We start from the raw sequence: 26,728 nt of genomic DNA, 5'->3' as shown, positions 1-26,728 counted from the left end.
CATCCTATCGGCAATGTTGCAACCAGAACTGTACACAGTATTCCAAATGTGGCTGAACCAAAGTCCTATACCACTGTAACATGACTTGCCAATTCTTGTACTCAATACCTTGCCTAATGAAAGAAAGCATGCTGTATGCATTCTTCACTGCTTTATTGATCTGTATTGCCATCTTCAGGGTTCAATGGACCAGAGCACCCAGACCTCTCTGTGCATCAATTTTTTCAAAAGGACTTTTTCATTAACTGTAAAGTTCACTCTTGAATTGAATCTTCCAAAATGCATCATCACGCATTTGCCTGGATTGAACTCTAGCTGCCATTTCTTCACACAACTGGCCAATCTATTTGTATTCCGCTGAATTCTCTGACAGTCCCCTTCACTATCTGCTACTCCACCAATCTTCATGTCATCTGCAAACTTGCCAATCAGACCACCTATACCTTCCTCCAAATCATTTATGTATATCACACACAAGTGGTCCCAGCACAGATTGCTGTGGAACATCACTAGTCACAATACTCCATTTTGAGAAACTCCATTCTACTACTGCTCGTCTCCGGGTGCCTTGTCAGTTCTCTATCCATTTAGTTAGTACACCCTGGACCTCATGCGACTTCACTTTCACCATCAGCCTACCATGGGGAATCTTATCAAGTGCCTTACTGCAGTCCACATATATGACATCTAAAGTCCTTCCTTCAAACAACTTTGTCACTTCCTCCAAGAATTTTATTAAATTGGTATGACATGACCTGCCCTGCACAAAGTAATGCTGCCTATCACTGATAAGCCCATTTTCTTCCAAATGTAAACAGATCATATCCCTCAGTATCTTCTCCAGTAGCTTCCCTACCACAGACGCCAAGCTCACTGATCTATAATTATCTGGATTATCCTCGCTACCCTTCTAAAACAAGAGGACAACATTAGCAATTCTCCAGTCCTCCAGAACCTCATCCTTATTCAAGGATGGTGCAAAGATATCTGCTAAGGCCCCAGCTATTTCCGCTCTCGCTTCCCTCGGTAACCTGGGATAGATCCCATTCGGACCTGGGGACTTGGCCACCTTAACGCCTTTTAGAATACCCAACACTTGCCCCCTTCTTATGCCAACTTGACCTAGAGTAATCAAATATCTATCCCTAACCTCAACATCCATCATGTTCCTCCCCTCAGTGAATACCGATGCAAAGTATTCGGTAAGAATCTCACTAATTTTCTCTGACCATATGTAGAACTTCGCTCCTTTGTACTTGAGTTGGCCAACCCTTTCTCTAGTTACCCTCTTGCTCCTTATATACAAATAAAAGCCTTTGAGATTTTCTTTAACCCGGTATGCTCAAGATTTTTAGCCCTCTTAATTCCTCATTTCGGATTGGTCCTGCCTTTCTGATATTCTTCCAAAGCTTTGTCTGTTTTCAGTTGCCAAGACCTTATGTATTCTTCCTTTTTCCTCTTAGCCAGTCTCACAATTTCACCTATCATCCATAGTTCCCTAATCTTGCCATTTCTAGCCCTTATTTTCACAGGGACAGGTCGGTCTTGAACTCTAATCAACCTCTCTTTAAAAGCCTCCCCTACGTCAAATGTGAATTTACCCTCAAACAGCTGCTCCCAATCCACATTCTCCAGCTCCTGCTGAATTTTGCTATAGTTGGCCTTTTGCCAATTCAGCACTCTTCCTTTAGGACCACTCTCATCTTTCTTCATGAGTATTCTAAAACTTACAGTATTGTAATCACTATTCCCAAAGTAATCCCCTACTGAAACTTCAACCACCTGACCAGCTCATTCCCCAATACCAGGTCCAGTATGGCAAGTTAGACTATTTATATACTATTCGATAAATCCCTCCTGCAAGCTCCTTTCAAATTCGGCTGCATCTGAATCTCTAACACTAAGTGAATTCCAGTCAATGTTGGAAAAATTAAAATCTCCCATCACCATCATCCCGTTGAGCCTACAACTTTCTGTAATCTGTCTACAAATGTGTACCTCCATTTCATGCTCGCTGTTGGGAGGCCTGTAGTACAGTCCCTGCATTGTTACCGCACCCTTCCTATTTCTGAGGTCTGTCCATATTGCCTCAATACTAGAGTCCTCCATCAGCACAGCTGTGATATCCTCTCTGACCAGTAATGCAACTCCTCCACCCTTTTTACCTCCCTCTCTAACTCACCTGAAGCATCAATATCTTGACATATTTAGTTGTCAATCTTGCCCTTCTCTCAACCAAGTTGCAGTCATACCAACATCATCATGCTCCCAGGTACTAATCCAAGCCCTAAGTTCATCTGTCTTACTAACTATACATCTCGCATTAAAACAAATGCGCCTCAGACCACCTGTCCCTTGGTGTTCATCATTTGCTTCCTGCCTATTCCTCCCCTTAGTCACGCTGACTTCATTGCCCACTTCCTTACAGGCTTTAGTAACTACCTCCTTACTGTCCACTAACCACCTCAATTGGTTGCCATCCCCCTGCCATATTAGTTTACACCCTACCCAATAGCATTAGCAAAAGCAACCTCAGGATATTGGTTCCAGTCCTGCCTAGGTGTAGACCATCCGATTTATAATAGTCCCACCTCCCCAGAACTGGTCCCAATGTCCAAAAAATCTGAACCCCTCCTTCCTGCACCATCTCTCAAGCCACTCATTAATCGTGCCTTTTCTTTCGTTTCTACTCTGACTAGCATGTGGCACTGGTAGCAATCCTGAGATTACTATCTCCAAGGTCCTATTTTTTAACTTGGGTCCTAACTCCCTAAATTCTTCTCCTGTAACACTGGTGCCTATATACAACATGACAGTTGGCTGCTCACCCTCCCCCTTCAGAAAGCCCTGCAGCCAATCTGAGACATCCCTGACCCATGCACCTAGGAGGCAACATACCATTTGGGAGTCTTGGTTTCAGCCACAGAACCGCCTATCTACTCCCCTTACAACTGAATCCCCAATGACTCTCGCCCTTCCACTCTTTTTCCCACCCTTCTGTACAGCAGAGCCAGCCACGGTGCCATGAACGTGGCTACTACTGCATTCTCCTGATGAGCCATCTCTCCCAACTGTATCCAAAACGGTATACCTGTTTTGGAAGGAGACGATCACAGTGGACACCTACACTGCCCTCCTGCTGTTCTATACCTTTCGGTCACCCATTCCCTTTCTCCTTCAGCAACCCTAATCTGCGGTTTGACCAATTTGCTAAACATGCTGTCCATGACCTCCTCAACATCGTGGATGCTCCAAAATGAGTCCATCCATAGCTCCAAAGTGGTCATGCAGGCTAACAAGAGTTGCAGCTGGTCACTCTTCTTGTACGTGAAGGAGTTAGGGGCAGTAGCCACACCATCCCCGAGCTCCAACACTGAGCAAGAGGAGCATAACACAGGTCTGGGGTCTGCTGCTATTTTTACTCTTAAACTTAACTTAATCCAAATATAATATCAAAGAAAGGATAAATGAAATGGAAAAAAAGGAATTTTTATCAATCACACTACTTAAGCAGCACACGATAAAAAAAAGAAAAGCCTTACCTTATCAACACACCACAGTATTTCTTTTCGGTTAGAGGAGGGCAGTGGGCAGGTGGGTGATACTGCACATGGAGTGCCAGGTTTAGCCACTGCCCAATATATGATCACTCACCTTCCCTTATCCCCCTCTTCATCATCTGCATTCTAAGACCTTTCTTAGATACTTTGTATACAAGAATAGGGTGTTGTTGACAAGCCCAGGATTGATTGCCCACCATCAACTGTCTTTAAAAATGTGTTGTGTCAATTGGAATGGTTTCTCAAGACATTTTAGGGGGTAGTTAGGAATCAACCACATTGCTAGAGAGACATATGGGACAAGCAAATAAGGAGAATAGATGGCATCTTCTAAAAACAAAGTGGATTTTCATGGCAATCAGATAGTTTCATTGCCGCCATGATTGAAAGTAGTTTTATATTCCAGATTTATTGAATTAGTTCAATTTAAATTCTTCAGGAGTCTAGTTTGGATCCAAACTCATGTCTCTGGACCATTATTCAAAATGTTTGTACGACAGGTCCACAAACATAATCGCTACATCTATTGTATCTCCTGAAGACACAAGCTCTATTTCTCCATTATTCTTTTCAACCATTACACTTTGTCTTATTATTTGCCTGAAATCTAGACTTTGATGAGTTACAACATTTCCATTGCTGAGGTTTGGAAAGACTGAAGCCACTGAGAACGATTTTGGGTTGAGACACTAAAGGGAGATTAAATGAAGGTCGCAGAGCCCTTCACTGTGCAGGAAACATTTCACCTGGAATCGAATTTCCGAGTTGGCCAATTAGAGGCCAGAGGGTGAATTTACCATCTAATTAAGGAAGTTGGTGTGATCCATTAAGCCGTCCGAGATGAAGCATTTCAGGTCAGGGACGGAGGAGTGTTTCCCATTTGAGGTGCATTCTCTTCACATATTAAAACTTTTAACTTAAAAAATAGCCTCAACAGCCAGGTTTACAAACCCTTAAAGAGAGCGAACTTTGGCTGCATCGGAGGTCAGACGTACAGGGAGTGCCTCAAAGATTGACTGGAGTATTAGCCTTTCAGTCTACTCCAAGGAGACTGCCAAGTGCCAAACGTCTCAGGGCAGCTGGCAGTCAAACTGACAAGTTCTAATTGGCTTATTGCAATAAGCCTTTGTAGATCATTGAGCCTGCTCAATTGGCTACTTATGGGCAAAAGTCCAACCCTTCACCTTTGAACCCCATCACTAAATCAATCCTCTCTGTTGAATCTCTCTCTAAAATGTTATAACTGAACAAATCATTGCTGACACAGAAAATATCTTTTTTTACTCATAAAAATCAACATGGACTGGAACCCCTTAATTGAGATATTCAGAGAAGTGATTTAAATAAGCCACTGAGATCATGACAGTCTCATCAGTAAAGGCATTTCATGCTAGAATACCAGAACATACAACATGTCGTAGGTTCTATTCTCAATATCCTATATCCTTTGATATTCTTAGGCTCAAAGAAAGAAAGGTAATACACAAGGTTTCCCACTTCTGGTCGCTATCAATTGTGCTCTGTTGGAAAATGTTGGTTTGGGCTCAGTTTTGATGCTCACTTCAGGTAAATTGCTTACCAACATTCTCTGTCTAGGCTCAAAGATGATGTTGCCTAGGGTGAGGTACTGGCGTACTGCTGATGCCTTTTACACTAGATATCCCCTAAAGCTTAAATCCTGCCTGGATTGAAAGAATAAAAGTCTCCTCTTTCTGCCATTTATTTGGATCCCAAACTGACAATTAGATAACCGAACTTTGACACTAGTCATATACCCTTCTTTCAATTGTGTTGAATTATGGGTTTATAAATGATCAGAGTATCTTTTTGAAAACAAAAATCACAAAGAGGACTATGCTTCTGAAGAAGAGATCCGGCTACTGTGGATGTTTTGCTCTGCACCACATTGGTGGTACATTTGAATAGGAAAGCACTTCAACAACAGTTCATGCAATATCTCATACAGACAGATGACATGAATACCAGGAAGCTACCGATCACACAATGCCACAGTTCACTGTTCCGACACAAGAGCAAAAGAGTTACAATTACTGCACCATACATATAGAGACAGGTAGTGTTTTTACTGATAATAAGGCAAGCTCATCAAATACTTCAGATTTAATATAACTCGTATCATTAGCAAATTATAAATCAGAAAAATGGAATTAACCTCACAATTGTTACCTTAAGTTAAAACATAAGAAGGGAGCCTGCCCAAGGTAAGGACTTCCAAAGAAATAAATTTGACTGAATAAACTGAGCTAGAACAAAAACAAATTGAGAAAAGGCCAAAGATAAAAACAACACCTTTTCTAAAAAAAAAACCAGAAGTCCTTTTCTAAGAAATAAGAATGGAAATTCACTGAATTTTAAAGCACAAAAAAATAATTTGGTCTGTTATACCCATTGTCTTTAATGAAGCAGTTGCTTATACCTGTCCAATTGCTTGGTAGTCAAGCTTTGCTTACGTGACCAGGTATGAGCTCAGCTGCAGACGAAATAAAACTGTGAACCTAGGTCATTTTGATCATGACTATACCTTAAAGCTTTATTAATCAAACTGGTTTATAATGCAATACATACAATCATGTATTTATCTAAAAAGATCAATATTTTCTTTAATTCTGCTTGCGTGTGGTACAAATGTCAAGATAAAATGATTAACAACATTTGCCTCATTGAAAATCACAGCCATGAAAACCCACCCACAAAGCAGCTTTTTATGGGCTATCAGCTTGGATCACCAGTGGCATTAAGATAACAAAACAGCCATTACAACGATACATCCTGTGTGAAAGAAATAAATTATCAGACATCTTGAACCATAAAATTTATCTTACAAAGGGATGTGACCTTTAAAAGTTAATTACTTTTGTACAATTCAGTTTGTCTTCTTTGATGTTTGTCTCTGGTCTGATTAGCTACTAACTATTTCATTATATTCTTGTTAGAACCATTTAAAATTCAATGAGCAAAATTAATGCTTACTAGTACCCAGGTTTTACATTTCAGAAATCTTCAAAAGATGATTATTTAAGCCTTTGATGTAGCCCAGTTTTCACCATGCACAGTCCAACAATTCAAATGCTGCTCACCCATTAAATCGGTGTCAGATAATTCAGCCATGCTACAATTTCCTTTCATAAATTAGGATTCAAATCTAGTAAATAGGCCCCCACATTGCTCAAAAAATAGCTTCCATGACAGAATCATTAGTAGTGGAATCCTCATAATTCTCTGTTAATTACTTCAAAATGTCTAGACCATTTTAAGGTTCACATTCACTCAATGTTGAGTGTTTCTCCAGCAGAAGCCTTGCAACAGACCAACAATTCCACATAGAATAAAAGGGGTCTGCCATTGTGAAGTCTGCAAGAATCAAATACTTGACACAGTCTATTTTCCCTATCATCAGTAATACATCAAGTCAGAAAACAAACAAAAGTTAGAATCAGAGATGTACAGCACAGAAACAGACCCTTCAGTCCAACTTGTCCATGCAATCAGATAACCTAACCTAAATTTAGTCCCATTTGCCAGCACTTGGCCCATATGCCTCTTAACCCTTCCTATCCATACACCCATCCGGATGCCTCTTAAATGTAATTGTACCAGCCTCCATCACTTCCTCTGGCAGCTCATTCCATACACGCACCACCCTCTGCGTGAAAAAGTTGCCCCTTAGGTCCCATTTAAATCTTTCCCCGCTCACCTTAAACCTATGCCCGCTAGTTCTGGACTCCCCCACCCCAGGGAAAAGACTTTGTCTATTTACCCTATCCGTGCCCCTCATGAGGTTATAAACCTCTAAAAGGTCACCTCTCAGCCTCTGACGCTCAAGGGAAAAACAACCCCAGCCTATTCAGTCTCTGCTGATAGCTCAAATCCTCCAAACCTGGCAACATTCTTGTAAATCTTTTCAGAACTCTTTATAATTTGATAACATCCTTCTAATAGTAAGGAGACTAGAATTGCACACAATATTTCAAAACTGGCCTAACCAATGTCCCACAGTGCCGCAATATCACCTTCCAACTCTTATATTCAATGCACTGGCTAACAAAGGAAAGCTCAGCAAGTGCCTTCTTCACTATCCTATCTACCTGCGACTCCGCTTTCAAGGAACTATGAACCTGCATTCCAAGGTCTATCTTTTCAGCAACACTTCCCAGGACTTTACCATTACGTGTATAAGTCCTGCGCTGATTTGCCTTTCCAAAATGCAGCACCTCACAGTTATCTAAATTAATCTCCATCTGCCAATCCTCAGCCCATTGGCCCACCTGATCAAGATCCCATTGTACACGGAGGTAACTTTCTTCATTGTTCACTACACCTCTAATTTTGGTGTCATCTGCAAACATACGAACGATACTTCCTATTTCACATCCAAATCATTTACATAAAATGACAAAAAAAGCAGTGGATCCAACATTGATCCTTGTGGTCACAGGCCTCCAGACTGAAAGGTCACCCTCCACCACCACCTCGGTCTTCTACCTTCAAGTCAACTTTATATCCAAATGGTTAGTTCTCCCTGTATTTCATGAAATCTAACGTTGCTAAGCAGTGTACCTTGAGGAACCTTGTCGAATGCCTTACAGAAGTCCATATAGATCATGTCCACTGCTCTGCTCTCATCAATCCTCTTAGTTACTTCTTCAAAAAACTCAATCAACTTCATGAGACATGATTTCCCAAGCACAAAGCCATGCTAACTTTCCCAAATCAGTCCTTTCCTTTCTACATACATGTAAATACTGTCCCTCAGGATTCCCTTCATCAACTTGCCCACTACCGGTATCTGGTTCACCAGTCTACAGTTCCCTGGCTTTTCCTTACCACCTTTCTTAAATAGTGGCACCACGTTAACTAACCTGCAGTCTTCCATCACTTCACCTGTGACTACTGATGATACAAATATCTTAGCAAGGGGCCCAGCAATCGTTTCTCACAGAGTTAGCGAGTTTTGAGAAGATTTGTAGCTCAGGTTGAGGCTCTGGATCTAAGTTTGCTCGCTGAGCTGCAAGGTTCATTTTCCATTGTTTTGTCACCATACTAGGTAATATCAATAGTGAACAGCTGGTGAAGCACTGTTGTTGTGACCCGCTTTCTATTTATATATTCAGATTTCCTTCGGTTGGTGATGTCATTTCTGGTAGCGATGCCATTTCCTGTTCTTTTTCTCAGTGGATGGTTGATAGGATCCAAGTCAATGTGTTTGTTGATAGAGTTCCGGTTGAAACTGCGGTGTATATACCGCCACAAGCAAAGGTTGAGGAAGCTCGGGGTGTGCTGTACTCCATCACTAATACCCTGGAGATGGAACACCATGAGGCCCTGTTTAATGTAACTGGCGATTTCAATCAAGCCAATCTAAGGAAGGTGTTGCCCAAGTACCACCAGAACATTACCTGCCTCACCAGGGGCCCGATCATTTTCGACCACTACTACACCACTGTGAAAGGTGCCTACCATTCCAGCTCCCGCCCTCATTTCAGGAACTCCAACCACAATGCCATGTTTCTTCTCCCGGCTTACAGACAAAAGCTCAAGCAGGAGACCCCTCATGGATACAGGTGCAGTGCTGGTCGGAGGAGGCAGAGGATCAACTCCGGTGCTGTCTGGAATCGGCTGATTGGGCCACGTTCAATCAGTCTGCAGGTATCTTGGACGAGTATGCCTACACCATCACAGATTTTATCAGCAAGTGTGTGGAGGACTGCATCCTGAGGAAGTCAATCTGGGTGTTCCCCAAAAGGAAACCCTAGATGAATCAGGACATACAGAACCTGCGAAAAACCAGGTGCGAGGCCTTCAGATCAGGAGACCCACTCAAATTTGGGAATCCAAGTATGCCCTTCGCAGAGCCATTAAGACAGCCAAGGACCAATACTGATCCAAACTAGACACCCAGACAGACACCCGGCGACTATGGCAAGGACTGAATGACATCACAGATTCTAAAAAAACAGTGCAAGATAGCAGACCATGACACATCCCTCCTAGATTGTCTTAACGCCTTCTATGCTCGCTTTGAGCAGAATTGCGGTGGAGAGGTAACACCAATTCTGACAAGTCCCGATGAAACTATCCCAACAGTCACTGCATCAGAGGTCAGATCAGTTTTCCTTTGCGTGACTCCAAGGAAAGCGATGGGACCAAACAGAGTATCAGGCCGTGCACTCGGAGCATGCACAGATCAACTGGCAGAGGCCTTCTCAGACATTTTCAACCTCTCCCTGCAGCAGGCCACTGTCCCTGCCTGTTTCAAGAGGGCCAACATCATCCCTGTGTCTAAGAAGGCTCATGCAGCATGTCTCAATGACTACTGCTCAGTGGCCCTAACTTCGCTGGTTATGAAGTGCTTTGAAAGGTTGGTCATGGCATTAATCAACTCCAGCCTTCCCACTGCTCTTGACCCACTCCATATTTGATTATCAGACCAACAGATCCATGTCAGATGTCATATCACTTGTCCTTCACTCCTCCCTAGAACATCTTGATATCAAGAACAGCTACATAAGAATTCTACTAATTGACTACAGTTCAGCTTTCAACACTATTATCCCCTCAAGACTGATTACTAAATTTAGTAATCTTGGATTAAGCCCCACTCTCTGCTACTGGACTCTCAGTTTGCTGACTCACAGGCCACAATCAGTGAAGACTGGAGACAATATTTCATCCTCACTCACTCTCAACACGGGGCCCCCCAGGGGTGCGTACTCAGCCCCCTGCCGTACTCACTGTATACCCATGGCTGCATCACCAAACACTAGACTATTTACAAGTTCACTGATGACACCAACATAGTCGGTCGAATCTCAGATGGTGATGAAACAGACTACAGACGGGAGGTGGAAGACCTGGAAAAATGGTGCACTGAGAACAACCTAGCTCTCAATGCCAGCAAAACCAAGGAACTCATTATTGACTTTCAGCAGGATGTTACACATGTCCCCCACACATTAACAGCACAGTGGTGGAATGACTGGAGAGTGTCAAGCTCTTGGGAGTGGTCATCCACAACATACTTTCTTAGACTCTTTATGTGGACGCACTGATTACAAAGGCTAAACAATGTCTCTTTTTCCTAAGGCACCTGAGAAAATTTGGCATGACAGCAAATGCCCTTACCTACTTCTTTACATGTGCCATCGAGAGCATTCTGTCTGGATGTATCACGACCTGGTATGGCAACTGTACCATTCAAGATCAGAGACGGTTACAGAGAGTGGTGAACTCGGCCTGGACAATCACAAAGGCTAACCTCCCATCTATAGAATCCATCTACCAGGCCCGCTGTCAAGGAAAGGCCGCCAGCGTTCTCAAAGACCCATCCCACCCTGGCAATGTTTTTCTCCAACCTCAGGCAGAAGGTACAGAAGCCTGAACATGCACCAGCCGGTTTCAAAACAGTTTCTACTCTACTGTTGCTAGAATGGACTCTCAAACTCTTGGCATTCGCCTGTACCTGTGTTTTGGTTTTTGCTGCTGTGTACCTATTATTTATTTATCAATGCTATTTAACTATGTGATCTGCCTGTATTGCTCGCAAGGCAAAGCTTTTCCCTGTGCCTTGGTATATGTGACAATAAATTCAATTCAATATGAATGCCATGCTTCTAGGAATTCTCGTGCATGTTTCTGTTTGGCTTGTCCTAGGATGGATGTCTTGTCTCAGTGAAAGTGATGTCCTTCCTCATCTGTATGTAAGAAACCAGAACTCTTATCAACAAACACATCGACTTGGATCCTATCTACCACTCTCTGAGATAAACCACAGGAAATGACATCACCAACCCAAGGAAACCTAAACACATAAATAGAAAATGGGTCACAACAACAGTACTTCACCGGAGGTTCACTGATGACGTTACCTGGTATGGTGACAAAACGTCTGAAAACGAACCTTCCAGCTCAGCAAGCAAACTTACATCCTCCTCACAGAGTTCTAGGGTAGACTTGATTGGGTCCTTTATATCCACCTTTATGCATTTTAAGACATCCAGTAAAGATCAGGTGTAGACAGCAGAGATCAAGTGAATCCTTAAAAGAGTATAAAGGCAGTAGGTTTAGTTAAATTGGAAATCTGGAAGGCAAAAAGGAGACATGAGATAGCTTTGGCAAATAGGGTTAAGGAGAATCCAAAGAGACTCTATAAATACATTAGGGATAAAAGGGTAATTAGGGAGAGAATAAGGTCCCTCAAGAATCAGCAAGGCAGCCCTTGTGTGGAATCACAGAAGTTGGAGGAGATACTAAACCAGTATTTTGCAGTAGCAGAGGCAAGCCTCCAAACATAATGCAATTCTCCTTTCTAAAAACAACCAGCAAACTCCATTTAAGGGTAGGTACTAAATAACTTGAATACAGTGCATTTACAATGATATCATTTTTACATGTAAATACCATAATGACGAGGACGCATAAATGTCAATGCTGCAGAAAGCATTGTAAAAACATTATTTGGAACGTGGAGATAATTTCAATATGCTCACAAAGATTCTAAATAGCATGCATAGTTATCATTCTCCAATTCTGTTTCTGACTGGAGAACGTGTTGAAAGGAAAATTAGTGATACATAGAAAAACATGGCGGCACAGGACTATTTTGAAGCATGCTGCGAGATTTAAAATGAAAAACAAAATTACTCTCACTTGTGAATAAGGAGGTGGGAAAAAATGAGAAATAATATAATTTAGAAGCAGCTTTGTGGTCTCTGGTATGACTAAAGCTGAACATCTTTCATACCTCTTGAACCAATCAATGCATCAGGCTCAACATCCTCACTACACACCATGGATGATTTTAAAAAAAACAGCCTGACTTATCTTACTTATTGGCAAGCCAGTGGGTGTTAGAAACCAGAAGTGAGAAGGTCAGACCAAACAGGAGAGTGACGACATGAAGTTTATGTTACTGACTGCAGGTAAATCAGCTGGAAGCCATTGCACCACACCACTGCTTGGACTTGCTCTTCAACGAGCACATTTGCACTAGACAAGACACCACTGCACCTGGACTTCAAGTCAAGAAAAAATAAGTAACTTACATTTGTAGTGTACCGGCACTGATGGAATTCCCAACCCACTCCTATTTTTCATTGTTATTCTGCCTCTCACCAATATCCAAAAACATATCAAATTCCACATGTATGTTGATAGTTCTATCTCACCACCATCTCTTGAATCCTCCACTGCTTCTGATTTCTCATGCTGCTTGAGAGACATCTAGTGCTGAATGAGCAGAAGTTTCCTCTTGCGAAATACTACGCAAACTAATATGTGTGACAGTCCCTGACACTAATTACATTCACCTTGCCATTGTTTATGGCTAAACCTGACTGTTCACAAACTCAGTGTCCTATCTTATTCTATGACGAGCTTCCAACACCATATCCCCACCATCACTAAGTTCCAACTCTGTTACATTGACAATCTTCACCGCAGCTTCAGCTCATCTGCTTCCAAAATCCTCAGATTGTCTCAGTTACCTCTCATCTCAAATATTTCAATGCTGGACTTGCTAGCCTCCCATTTGACACATTCCCTAAAATTGAACGCATCCAAATATCAGCTGCACATATCCCCACAGATCCCAATTCATAGTCACCCATCGCCACATTCACTAACATGCATCTTCTCTGGCCTGACAGGGATGTAAAAATTAAATCTAAACATTATTTTCAAATCACTCATTAGCCTCATACCTTTCAAGTTCTGTGACCGCCCCAGTCCTGCACTCCCTAAAAAACTCTGCATGATATTTAATATTTTTTGGCGGAAGAAGGGAAGTGGAACAGATATGGAGGGATCCATTAACTCTCACCATCACCCTCCCTCCCTTGCCTCTGTGCCAATCAAGCACCAGATGGTCACATTGTGGCTGTCCAACAGGAAGAAGGGCCATAATAGATGCATGGAAAAGCGTTTCCTTACTAGATACTGTTCCCTTTTCAATCCTGCAATTACTTTTTGGGCCAAATTGTCATGCCTGCCTCATGACTTTGAGATAGGGAGTTAATATAAAGTATAATGTTTCACATCTTTTACAGCTACATTCATAACAGTACACATCACATCTTAGTGTGAATATACAACATGTGGGTTATCAGAAAACATACTGCAGAATACATCATCCATCAAAGAGATAATGCCCCAGTCACCATTAGAGTTGTAAAGGTGCTGACCTCAATCAATTTTTATTAATCTTTGACATAACAAAAAGAGTTAAAGCAGTCATTAATTATCTTACAGATGTTGTTACCTTCCCCAGCAGTACCTGCGAGTACATTCAACCACAGCCACATGGCAATCCCTTTAAACTAAGTTTCTGCTGCCTAGCATAAATGACTCAAACTGCTTTAAATCAATCCGGTGAGAAATGCAATGGGCAACAAAAAGAACTGCAAAAGCCTCATTAAAGGGCTACCTCACCCACGTGTCTTCCAGACCCAGTAAAAGTGGTGTGTGTGCATACGTGTCTGATGTGTGTGTGCGCGTGTGTCTAGCTCTTTGTTCCTGATGTTTCTTCAATTTAATTTCTTGTGCATCTGTTTTTAATAGTTCTAAACATTAATAACATTGCTTTCAACTGTCCAAATATTAATCTCTGGAATTCCCTTCATAAGATTCTGCCTTGAACTACCCGGTTTTAAAATGTTCCTTAAAACCTACCTTTTTGATAAGGCTTTATGCCATCTGCCCCAATATTTCTTTATGTGACTCAATGTCAAGTTTTGCTCGACAGTCTCCTGTGAAGTACTTTGGGATGTTAAGACAATTGAAAGTTGTTGAAAACATGTCCTCAGGCATCCAACTTTATAACCTGGTGTTGAAATTGATATGACTACAGTAAACAGGTTAGAGGACAGTAATAATTGTCTCACATTTAAGTATAACTCAATAACATTAGTCCTAGTCCACTGCTACAAATAAAGTGGCATACCCTATACACCACATACAAACTAACATCTGTATGAAAGTTAATTAATTTGATATTTATTACTACAACGTCTGCTTCCATTCATCATTTAATATTCTATGTAACATACCTTACCATTCAAGTAGCAGAGGATTCGTAGTACTAGAATAATTTTTAAAATATAAATGAACATACTTATGCTCTGTCACAAATTTACCAGTTTGTAAAACTAGATGAAAATAATATTTGGGTGCAATTCTCCCTTATTTCACTTCCATATCATTTGCATAACGCTAGAAATTAAAGCAGTAAAAATGTTCTCTCTTTCACAACAAATACTTAACAGAATTAATTGGATTTCAACCAAACACTGAACTGCAACAATGGATTCAAATGGGAAGCAAATGATAAAGATAGGGAGTATTTCAAGGGAGAACCTGGCTTCCTTGGGGACATGTCAAGCTGGATCACGGGGGAGTTCTGCAAAACATCTGCTTTGATAAACAGACCAAAGCTAGCATCCATAAAGTATCTTTAAAGCATTTCAAGAGTTATATAGGCTGGATCTATATGCTACTTTAGTAAAGTGTAGGCTGCTTTTGTCAGTTTGACAAAGTTCTGAATTCAATTTTGGTAAGGAGGCATCAATTACTGCATTGTTAATTGGAGTTGGTCAGATTCTGAGGGATGTGCCCTTTGTATTGGAAGCAGCTGAGCCAATTCAGCCTTGAATAAATCCCAGTGTGTTGCCACCTAGACTCCTGAACAGAGAGTGGACTCAGCAAGTGCTCCATCTGTCAATCCCATTGAAGTGAAGCAGTGGCAGGGAGAGGCTTCAGCAATGCTGCAGTCCCTTACACACAAGTGTGTGTCTGCTCAGAAACAAACCCTGGAACAGAGAGAGGGAGCAAGGCAGGCAAAGCAAGGAAAAAGGAAACTTCAGAAAACTGAATCCCAGAGGAGAACATTGATTATTTGGATAACTGATTCAATTATCCAAACAAAATACTGCTCGCCCATCTCATTCGGATAATCACGGTTCCTCTGTAAATAACTTGCAAGGAGCAAAATCAAGTTAGCGTGCTCATTAAAAGATAGTGGGTGACAGTTGCAAACAATGTGCGCCTTCAACAATTTTAGCAGGACTTGGTCTGTCCATTATGCCAGCTTGCAATAGTACTTCCCAGCTTTCCTTTCCAATTTCTTATTTCGCTTCCTTGGATAACCTGACAGATATCCAGATAGTAACTGTGTCCTCCAGGGCTTTAATGGCCCTATGTATCCCCTCCAATTTCCCCATCATATCTCTTTGGAGATCTTGAAGGTGCCTCACTATCCTGCTGGTGCCAGCTTTTAGAACAAAGTCTCTTTTAGCCTGCCATTGGGACATCTTCAACAGCATAATTTCCTGTTAGTTTCCTTCTTTGTCTAGGAAGTGTCTGCAGATCAGAGGAATTAAAGCAGGGTGTGATACAGGGGTCAATACAATTGTCCCCAATGACTTGAAGGTAAAGAACTGTCATTTCTCAGAGGGCATCTATTTAAAGAAAGACAATTAACCCAATATATCACAAATAAACTATTTGTTAACAGAACCACTGACATAGCAGACACTGATTTGCCAAACATTTGGATATTTTCTGCCATCACATGAAAACAAGTAATCCATTTGCAAACTGTATAAACTGAACATCAAGAATGTACATACGAATAGAACAAGAGCTACTAAAGAACTGATGTCATTCCTGGGAAATGGGTATTGTATGTCTTGCAGGGTGTCAAAGTAACGTCGCTAGCCTGACTTGGATGAATTGCTATAACCAACCTGCTCTCATTTAAATTCCTCCAGCCAAAGGGCATGAGAAAATCAATTCCTCCGATTCTACCAGCTTTTTTTCAATATTTGGAATCGGGAGGAACAAAGAAATGGGTCTTTGTGTTAGATGCTGCTCTTCTCTCATGTGGACAGCATTGTCATTGAATAGTTTCATTACCTGGAAATGCACTTATTTTTCAGAGGTTTGATAAGGGAAGAGGGTTCCTCCCATCAGAATTTTATTCTTTCCTGCATATCTAGGGAAGGAACTTTTCTTAACAGAAGTATTCACCTCATAGTTCTGCCTTAGATTCAAATAATTTTTCCCAACAGGGTTCAGAAATGAAGCTCTTAACAAATAAAACTCCTTCAATGGTAATCAAGAGAACCTAGTAAGCAAAGGAGATTTTTTTGACTCAACCAGATCTCTTAATAGTGGGCAAAGAATTAATACACTTGATAATTTCATAAGGGAACATAGTAGAAAACTTCTAGCAACAGAACATTTTAATATAATTCTGCACAAACTGAGTTCAGGAAATTATGTTAAGGGTCAATTTCTGAAACTGCCAGATGGTACTAATGAGAATTATAATCAAGATTATAATCAAGATTCTGTTATCAGATTCTTGTACATTTCTGGCCACCAAAATCCCAAACAACATTTTATTAAGTTGTATACCTGTTCAATTAGCTCATGTTGTCTAACTGCAGCTAGGCGGATTTCTCCAACTGAAGAAACTACTAACAGACAGAAAATCTAGTTCTATTTATGCTTGATTCTAATTTTCCATTATTCAGAGAATTTAAGCACACAATTTGCCTAATTTCTAACCCATATTCTCAAGTCTTTTTTAAACACAAATATTACAAACATTTCTACATTCAGTTTCTCCCAATGACATGATGAATAATATATAACCTAGTGTTATTAAGACATGCAAAACACTAAGTCACAGATGTAACCCTAAATTACTTCAGCTCAGTTATCATAGTAGAAGGACATTAACAATTCGTCTCAATGCCCTTTTGTTTGATGTTTTTCGTTATCCGATTGGGGTTCCCAATCATAATCACCATCCAGCCCGATGAATGGTCAATAAGCATAGGTGATTTTCAGATAATGACATGCTCTGGCTCAAATGTGATGTTTCCCACGGTCATGTAGCATGTCAATAGTCTCAAACTGGATGCAGACATGAAGAATGTCCAATTAGACAAGGTATCAGAATATTTCCATTGTTTGTAAAACTGTATTCCATTGAGAGTCCACACCTTGTGGATGGTACAAGGGAAAGTACACAAAGCTCGGTATTGGTGAAAGTGTGGCTCAGTAGGACAATGCTGCATGGTCCTTTTTAAGCAATTTATCTCAGCATGGGGGACCGATTAAAGATATATGTACAGGTTGTATTACTGAGCCAATACTTTAAACGTTGTTTCTAAAGCATGACTTTTTTTAATAATACAGGGTTGCACAAGAATACAACCATTGTGTTATAGTGGACCTGAATGTACTCTGTTCAGATTCCATGTTTTGCAGAGTTAACAGTCAGCATAAGCTTTGGCTTGAAACATGCTTTCCTCAAAATTTCTATGAATATTGTTATACTTCACAATGACATTGCAATATTAAGGCTGTCAAACACAAATGTGGCATTGTTAATCCATTCACACTGAGTCCTACAACCACTATAAGGGTAGAAGTCTAAAAAAGATTCAAGGGAAGTCAGAAACACCGCAAACTGTGTCTATCTGTGGAAACACTGAGCAAAATATTTTTGAAAGAATGGATGTGAGAGAAAGGCAAATCAACTCATCACTTCCATGTGCTTTCACCGGCGTGTGATTTTTTATAGCACTGGGACTGGGGACAAACATTCTTCATATATTCTTAAATGCAAAAGTTTAGTTTAGGCAAATTGGGGAAAAACAGGATGACTTCAAAATAAAAAGAAACTTATTCATATGTTAGGATGTGTTGCATCTCCACTCTCCTGTCAAAATTCAAGGAAATTGAAGAATCAAAATTGACTTTCATTAGCGTGGAAAATAAACTTTGAAAGATTAGTGAAGTAGATGTATTAATAATAGTCTATTCAGAAATGCACATTTACAGATCAGTTACCACACAACTTGCACAAGATTTCTTGCTTTCAACGATTTCTTTCTTTTCAAGTTTCAGTGCTTATTTCAGCCATTTTCAGTTGCACAAAGACAAGGATTTGTGAAAATAGTAGAGTCCTTGTCATTCCACTGTTGTGGATTACAAACTGCAATCCAGAATTATTTGATTAGGAAAGGAAATAGAAGTTATTTGGTTTAAATCAATATCTAGAATTATATAGAATCCATCTTCTATGCAAACTAGTACAGAAAGCAAAAATAAAACAACTAATTACAAAATCAGGATGCAGGTGATGAAACTGATACTGAATTAATAACACAGTAATGAATTATAAGCCACTTCTCTGAGATAATCGTGGTTATTATTATTTATGGCTAATTGCAGCAATGAAGAAAAGATAGGTATGTCCAGGGAACATTTTTGTTTTTTTTTTAAAAAAAGAGTAATGAAGCATGACAAGCAATTCAAATAATACAGTCCCTAGTGCAAAGTCTTTTACTTAATTTTGAAATAATATAATAAACTGTGTCTGAATAATACTTTGCTCTTCATAGTATCCTGGTGGAAACTATTCAATTTCAAACTTGAGTTTTTCGGAGCATTGGGTGGACATGGCCTGTGCAGATGAGATTTCTTTTTTGCTTTTCTAGCATTGCAGCTAACTTTGGTCATTTGGATACTGATTGATTGTAGCATTCATCACAAATACATTCTTTCAACATGTCTTTCCATAGCTCAAAAGTAGAAGGGAGAAAGATTGACTTGGATTTTAGTTTAGATCCATGGCATGTGATGAATGAGTTCATTCCCTGACCATTTATGGCATTGATGAGACAATTGGCCTGAAGTTCCTAAAGTACGCTGGATTAGCATTCTATATGGTTATATATGACCCTTGCTGGAAACTCAAATGGAAACAAGACATTCTATTCTCTACAAGCTGAAAAGTCAACCTGAAAAGGCAACAAATAAATAGTGGCCATTTAGACAATTTGGATAAAAGAAATGGAAGGGAAGAACATCAGCAAGAAAATAAAATGTAAAGATGGATCAAACTAAATGGGATCCATTGTTAATCAATGTTAATCTTCACATCTGGGATTTTTGATTAACTGGGATCCATTCTTAAAAGCTGTAGTCATGTGTGGAGAACACGTTTTGAAAATTAACTCTCACTATCAAAATGAACATAGAAGCAAGATGAAAGAAACACACAAAAAAATGAAACTGAAATAATTTAAGACTTATTTTTTAAAAAAAAGAGAAAATGTTAGAAAATAAAGGGTTATTTTTTTTAAAAAATTAAATTTAAAGACCAGCATTGAAAATGGACATATTGGGGCAACAAGTTAAACAGAATAAGTTAAAATATAATTTAGTCTATAAAAAATAAAAGCAGTCATAAAAGCCAACCTTTATGTTCGGGTAGCTTTAGTTGTCCTAGTACTAGTGTTGCTTACAACTAAAAATGTAATTTAAAAAAAAATAAATTTGGTCTGGACCGGTAGGCAGAGTTTGCGCTGATTTTTCTACACTAATCTCACTTTCTAGCCTTGAATGTTATGATATTTCAAGTGTTCATCAACTTACATTTTAAAGGTTGAGGTTTCCCATCTGTAGTGTTTCCCAGGCAGTATATTCCAGATTCGGAACATAAAAATCCAATACTTATTAAAATGCTCAAAACAGGTCAATTTATTTGATAGATATGGCTGGAAGCATTCTTAATAAAATAGAAATGCTTAGAACATTAAATGTCACCTTAAATTAAATCATAATTCAAAAATATATGTACTATAACATCTTATGGGTGAATAATATCACCCAGACAGACCGATAGAACTTGAAATTGCTAGCATCATAACTGCCAAGTTTTGCTGATCATAATACTGCTGCTGGTTGTGTTGAAGTCACAATCATCAAGTTAATATTGGGATGTTCATGCATAGTTGTTGTTCAAACCCAGCACTATTTAGAAAGTGAGAAACAAACATGTAGCCTACCAGTTTCTTGGGTCTACCTCTGGGCTTTGTTCCTCCGGCACCACCAGATTTCTGAAAACAAAAACAAACGAGAAAGAAAAAAAAATCTCATTCTCAAGTACTGTTGAGTACATCCATCCACAATGCTTAATAAAGTAGCACATTAGTCAATGTGGAATGGGGAAAATTGCTCAAAGGGACTTGCATAATATGTCAACACAGGCGTCATGTACAGCATTCTGCTGCATATTCCTCACCTTATTACAAAACTGCCAAGAAAGAAAAAAAAAATGTCCTTCACTAATGGATGTGGAAGAACATATGGAAGCCTGGCCAAATATAAAATCAGAGGGTGGAATTTTATGATTCTATTTTGAGAAGTGCAGATCATGTATGTCAGGAGAATACACTTAATTACATTCCCATCAACTCATGAAGATTTGACAGGGCAAGTATCTCAGCATATCACAGGGATCAACACTGACTTCCACATCCCCAGAAGCTACCAACCAAAGACTAGCAGCTTCTGGGATCAAGGTCTATCAAATAACTTCACAGAAGGGGCATTCCAATATCAGGTTACCCTTTAGTTATAGTTGGAGAGTCCTTGACACTGATCCGACTTCCTCAAAGCCATTCAGACCAAACAGGATGTCTGACACTCTTGTTTATGTCTGTCAGCCAGGGCTCCAAGATTGGGACTGTTAATCTGGTCCAATCAGGGAACTCATATCCTGTGAAGTCCACTTGGCTGACCTTGTTACAATCAAGACTTAACATCATTTACAGAATATACTCAGCAGACAATACTCTGGCTGAAGCTATTCATAAACATTTACCATAGTTTTTCTCTTGCCTTCATATTCTAGCCAAGGATTGTACAAACTTATTTTAAAAATATAAATTCTGAAATGGTTCAGCCAGCTTCAAGGATGTGTCCATGAAACTTGATTTCTTTGTACTCCTGTATCACCTTTAAAATTAGACCATTAAATATATGTTGTCTCCCCCTTTCTAATCTTCCAAAATGCATCACTTCTTCATGCTCTGCAATAAATATCACTGTGTAGTGCACATGCAAGTTTTTATTAACTGCAAACTCCCTGTACACAAGTTCAAGTCATTAGTATATCAAGGGGTGGCACAGTGGCAATTGGTGGCTCAGTGGTTAGCACTGCTGCCTCATAGCACCAGGGTCCCAGGTTCAATTCCAGTCTCGGGTGACTGTCTGTGTGGAGTTTGCACATTGTCCCCTTGTCTGCGTGGGTTTCCTCCAGGTGCTCCAGTTTCCTGCCACAGTCCATAGATGAGCAGGTCAGGCTGACCTGCTCATGGTCTATTACAATGCAATAGATTTCTAATGCAAATAGATCTCATTTATCATGGATTGACCATGCTAAATTGCCCATACTGTTAGGGAAATGGGTCTGGGTGGTTACTTTTCAGAGGGTCGGTGTGGACTGGTTGGGCCAAAAGGCCTGTTTCCACACTGTAGGGAATCTAATCTAAAAAGAATAGAAGTTGTAATAAAGAACATGTACATCCTTATATTCATCTCTCTGATCTGATTAATAACCTTTCAGCACTGCTGACTCATTCTCGTCCTCAGAAAGACTGAAGAATCAGCTCAAAGGGTCCAGTGCCAACTACTTTCATATATTCCATAGGGCACCCCTTTACAGTTTGGTGATCAAAATTGAAACTTTTTCACTACTGTGGTAGATTTAGACCAGAGGTTTACATCACATTTTGGATTGAGAACATTCAAATTAATCCATCTCCTGACGGTCAGTTCTGCAGGACAACCTTTTAACAATTAGATTCTCGATGTTGTGAGATATATAATCCAAGATTCCCTCAGGATACAATGGGATCTTGATCAGATGCACCAATGGGCCGAGGGGTGGCAGATGGAGTTTGATGTAACTAAATGTGAGGTGCTGCACTTTTGAAAGGCAAATCAAGACAGGTCTTATACACTTAATCATAAGGTCCTGGGGAGTGTTGCTGAACAGAGACCTTGGAGTGCAGGATCATAGTTCCTTGAAATTGGAGTCGCAGGTAGATAGGATAATGAAGGCCACATTTGGTATGCTTGCCTTTATTAGTCAGGGCATTGAGTACAGAAGTTGGATGGTCATGTTGTGGCTATACAGGACATTAGTTTTGGAATACTGCATACAATTCTGGTTTCCCAGCTATAGGAAGGAAACTTGAAAGGGTTCAAAAAAAGATTTACAAGAATGTTGCCTGGGTTGAATGGTTGAGCTATAGGGAGAGGCTAAATAGGTTGTTTTCCCTAGAGCAATGGAGTGCCAGAGGAAGTGGTGAAGGCTGGTACAATTACAACATTTAAATCTGGATGGTTACATTAATGGGAAAGGTTTAGAGGGACATGGGTCAAATGCTGCCAAAGGGGTCTCGATTAGTCTCAGATATCTGGTCAGCATGGACGATCTGGATGGAAGAGTCTGTTTCCATGCTGTACAGCTCTCAAACTCTATATAAAGTTTTATATTAAGAAATCCCAAATGTACCTCATACACGCAACAATATTTCACTTCACATGAAAGTCTGGAGATGTTATGAGTTATCAAATAGAATATCATACACAAAAAAGTATCTATTCTCCCATGCATCACATTCAACTTCTAGGATAATAAATGCATGCATACAAAAGAGATCAAAATATTTTGCTTCAAAGGGGGAAAAAAAAATCTATATTAATCAGAAGAACTAAACTAATGAGCAAGAAGCCTGCAAAAGCAACTTCACTTTTCAAATTCTTTTACATCCCAGTTTGAATTAAACTAAGATTGATCCTTTTTCTTGTCTTAGACATTAGTCACCAAGGTCACAGATTCCACTGTGGCTTGTGGTTTGTGGAAGGAGGAGAGCTGTTTTACTAACGGCCTTGATAAAGAAAGGACAAGAACACAACCACACATGTTGGTCAGAGAGTTGGAATGTTACGTATTGCCAGATCTGAAACCAGAGGTGTCAGGCAAATGGCCATGAAATTCCATGTGATATGCATCAGTTGGCACAATCTTTAACAAAACAAAAACAAACCAAGTACTTTGAGAAAATAAAGTTCTAATGCAAATAGATCTCATTTAGCAACCTCCATTCATAAAATGTGATTTTTTAAAAATATATAAACTGGCTTTGAAAATAAATTCTCAAGTAAAGTATTTCACAAGGCTAATGACATAGGTGTGTTTCTGTGGCACACAATCTAAAAAGCTCAGGGCTTGATGTCCATATATAGCAACTTAAAAGAATGTTAACAAAGTCATTATCTTTCACAGTAAAACCTGTTATGTACAATTAAGTTTGTTCATTATAATTAACACTTCAGATTTTCTGCAATCACATGGTCACTCAAACACAACAGACATTAGCATCCCAAGGGAAGCAGCTCCATCAATTATGTAACTGATAATCCAACAGTTGAAAAATGTCGTGCTGGAAAAACACAGCAGGCCAGACAGCATCCGAGGAGCAGACGAATCGACGTTTTGGGCATAAGTCCTTCTTCATTATTTAAAATGATTCTTGATAATCATATTACACTATCAAGCCATAATACAGCACACCAATTATAGACAAAAAGTGAGGAAAATCACACTGAAGATTGCGTGTAAGTTCTGACAGAAACTAGCAGCACACAGCCAAGCAATTAAACAGGCACAACAGATTTTCTCTCCAAACAGGTATACCATCACCAGATCAGGATGAATTGTCAGACTTTCAATGATCATATTCAACTTTAGAATCTAGTCTTGTAAACTTCAGGAATTCTGAAGAAGGGCTTATGCCCAAAACGTCAATTGTCCTGCTCCTTGGATGCTGCCTGGCCTGTGTTTTTCCAGCACCACAGTTTTCAACTCTGGTCTCCAGCATCTGCAGTCCTCACTTTCTTCTAGTTGATAATCCAACAGACCTTGATTGGAGTTTTGCCTCCAGTGGGATATTTTGCTTGATGCACAAGCTTATGTTAACCCTAGTAACTCACGAAACTGGGCATGGATCTCTAAGTATTGAAAAATGCACAGACATTTATTACAGATACTATTACATGCAAACATCACGTTCACTTGACACGCAAGTGGCTGGGATCACATTAAGTTGTTGGCTTTTAACAGTGTAGCGTGCTTCAAGTCAAGAGTTAAAATGAAGTATGTAATCTTTATATCCCTATGTCAAATGCAATGATTGAGTATGTGATGCCATGTGCAGGTCTCTTAAAAGCATATTGACATATTGTGTTGAAGAGTTATACTGACATACTGACAGAAATGTAACGAAACATCCTCCTTTTTCACATCACAAACCCACAATTGCATATGCTATCAATTTGATAGTCGTGCAAATAGATAACAGTTTACAAGACTAGATTCTAAAGTTGAATATGATCCTTTGAAAGTCTGACAATTCATCCTGATCTGGTAATGGTATACCTGTCTGGAGAGATACACATTGTTCTCTGTTGTGCTTGTTTAATTGCTTGGCTGTCTGCTGCTAGTTTCTGTCACAACTTACACACAAACTTCTGAGTGTTTTTCCTCACTTTTTGTCCATAATTTGTGTGCTGTATTATGGCTTCATGGTGTAACATGATTATCAAGAATCATTTTAAATAATGTGGACTGGTTAGGTACTTTAGAAACCTTTGTTAGTAAACAAGTATTTATATTTCTAACTCTCACATTCTGCCCAGTGTGAAGTTTTAGTAGTTCTTAACCTGTTGGCTCATCACATATCTCTTTCATTCTGCTCTATCTTTGAGGACGAATATCTGTGCCTTGGAAGTCAGGCAATTAGTTGCCAGGCAAGGTAATTCACACTTGCCTTCCAGGCACAAGCTGTGCTGAGGTGATAACCTCTTCTCCATTTGCATTGCTGCATTTTTGAGCAAAGCCATTGTAAAGGCAGTGTCATTTTACTTATGTTGTGTTTTAAATTGTGGACTGAATTGAAGAAGAACTTCTTGAAAATTGGTGCTTTAAAGGATCGCTGCAGGTTTTGAAAAGTAAGTAACCTGACACTTATACAAAAGTGTGTACTTTAGATGTTGGAGATTAGAGTAGTGCTGGAAAAGCACAGCAGGTAAGCCAGCAACTGAGGAGCAGGAAAATTGATGTTTTGGGTCAAAGCCCTTCATTAGGAATCAGGAATAGCTCAACACTTATAGCAACCACTGAATAAACAGGTATTTGAACTCAAGGGTTCCCATGTATCTACTGCCCTTGTCCTTCTGGATGGAAATACTTGTGGATTTGTAAGGTGCTGTCCGAGGATCTTTGGTGATCTCTAACAGCACACAAACTGTCTTTCTGTTTCCAACAATGAAAACCCATTTTAAACCTGGAGAAAACCAGCACATCTTTTCTTCAGCAATTGTTGTAAACTGCGACATTTAAATGGATAAGTAAGTGACCTTTTACAATGAACCAGTCACTTTGTATCTTGTGGTAAAAAGTGTGACACTGGAAAAGCACAGGTCAGGCAGCATCTCAGGAGCAGGAGAGTCGATGCTTCAGGCATAAGCCCTTTATCAGGAATGACATAACATTTAACCTTGTGTCTTTTGCATACCACTGGAAGTAAACAAAGAAAACCAACTTCAAGGTAATATTCTGACAAGCACATGCTTATGTTATCCCGAGGAACATAAGAAATTGGACATGGATCTCTTAATATTGAAAATCCACAGACATTTATTACAGCCACTATTACATGCAAACATCACAGTCATTAGGCACATAAGTAACTGGGCTCACATTAAGCCTAAGATTTAGACAGGTTGGTCAAATGAGCTGATCAGCTAATCAGGATACATATGAAGTGATGCACCTTTGCAGGGCAAACAAGGCAAGTAAATATATGATGAATAGTCAGACCCTGGGAAGCATCAAGGATCAGAGGAATCTTGGTGTGCCAAATTATCAGGAAAGATAGATAAAGTGTTAAGAAGGCATGTGACATACTTGCCTTTATTAGCCAAGGTATAGAATTTAAGAGCAGGAAGGTTATGCTAGAACTCCATAAAATGTTAGTAAGGCCACATCGAGAGTACTGTGTAAAGTTCTGGAATCCACATTATCGGAAGGATGTGACAGAAGGTGAAGAGGAGATTTACCAAGATGTTGCCTAGATGGATAGTTTGTTATAAAGGGAGATGGGACAGTGAAGTTGTTTTCCTTAGAGCAGTCGAGATTGACAGAGCACAAAAATGAGATGTATGAAATTATGGAGGGGCATAGATTGGGTAGACAGAAGAAACTTGCCCCCCTTGGTAGAGGG

The 26,728-nt window shown here is 39.8% G+C and overlaps 1 protein-coding gene across 4 annotated transcripts in view; it reads right to left on the bottom strand.

Moving 5' to 3' along the window:
* The window catches only part of LOC132828279 (high mobility group protein HMG-I/HMG-Y-like), a 105,137-nt gene that overhangs the window by 54,541 nt on the left and 23,868 nt on the right, over window positions 1-26,728 (bottom strand). For all 4 annotated transcript variants that reach the window (XM_060845254.1, XM_060845252.1, XM_060845253.1 and 1 more), the window contains one exon: window positions 20,441-20,491. In XM_060845254.1, coding sequence (XP_060701237.1) covers window positions 20,441-20,491 — 51 coding nt within the window. The remainder of the gene's footprint in view (window positions 1-20,440; window positions 20,492-26,728) is intronic.

The sequence above is a fragment of the Hemiscyllium ocellatum genome, chromosome 26, assembly GCF_020745735.1.
Source record: "Hemiscyllium ocellatum isolate sHemOce1 chromosome 26, sHemOce1.pat.X.cur, whole genome shotgun sequence".
In the NCBI taxonomy this organism is placed as follows: Eukaryota; Metazoa; Chordata; class Chondrichthyes; order Orectolobiformes; family Hemiscylliidae; genus Hemiscyllium; species Hemiscyllium ocellatum.
The sequence above is the reverse complement of the archived record's forward strand: the minus strand, read 5'-3'. Positions and strand labels throughout refer to the sequence as shown.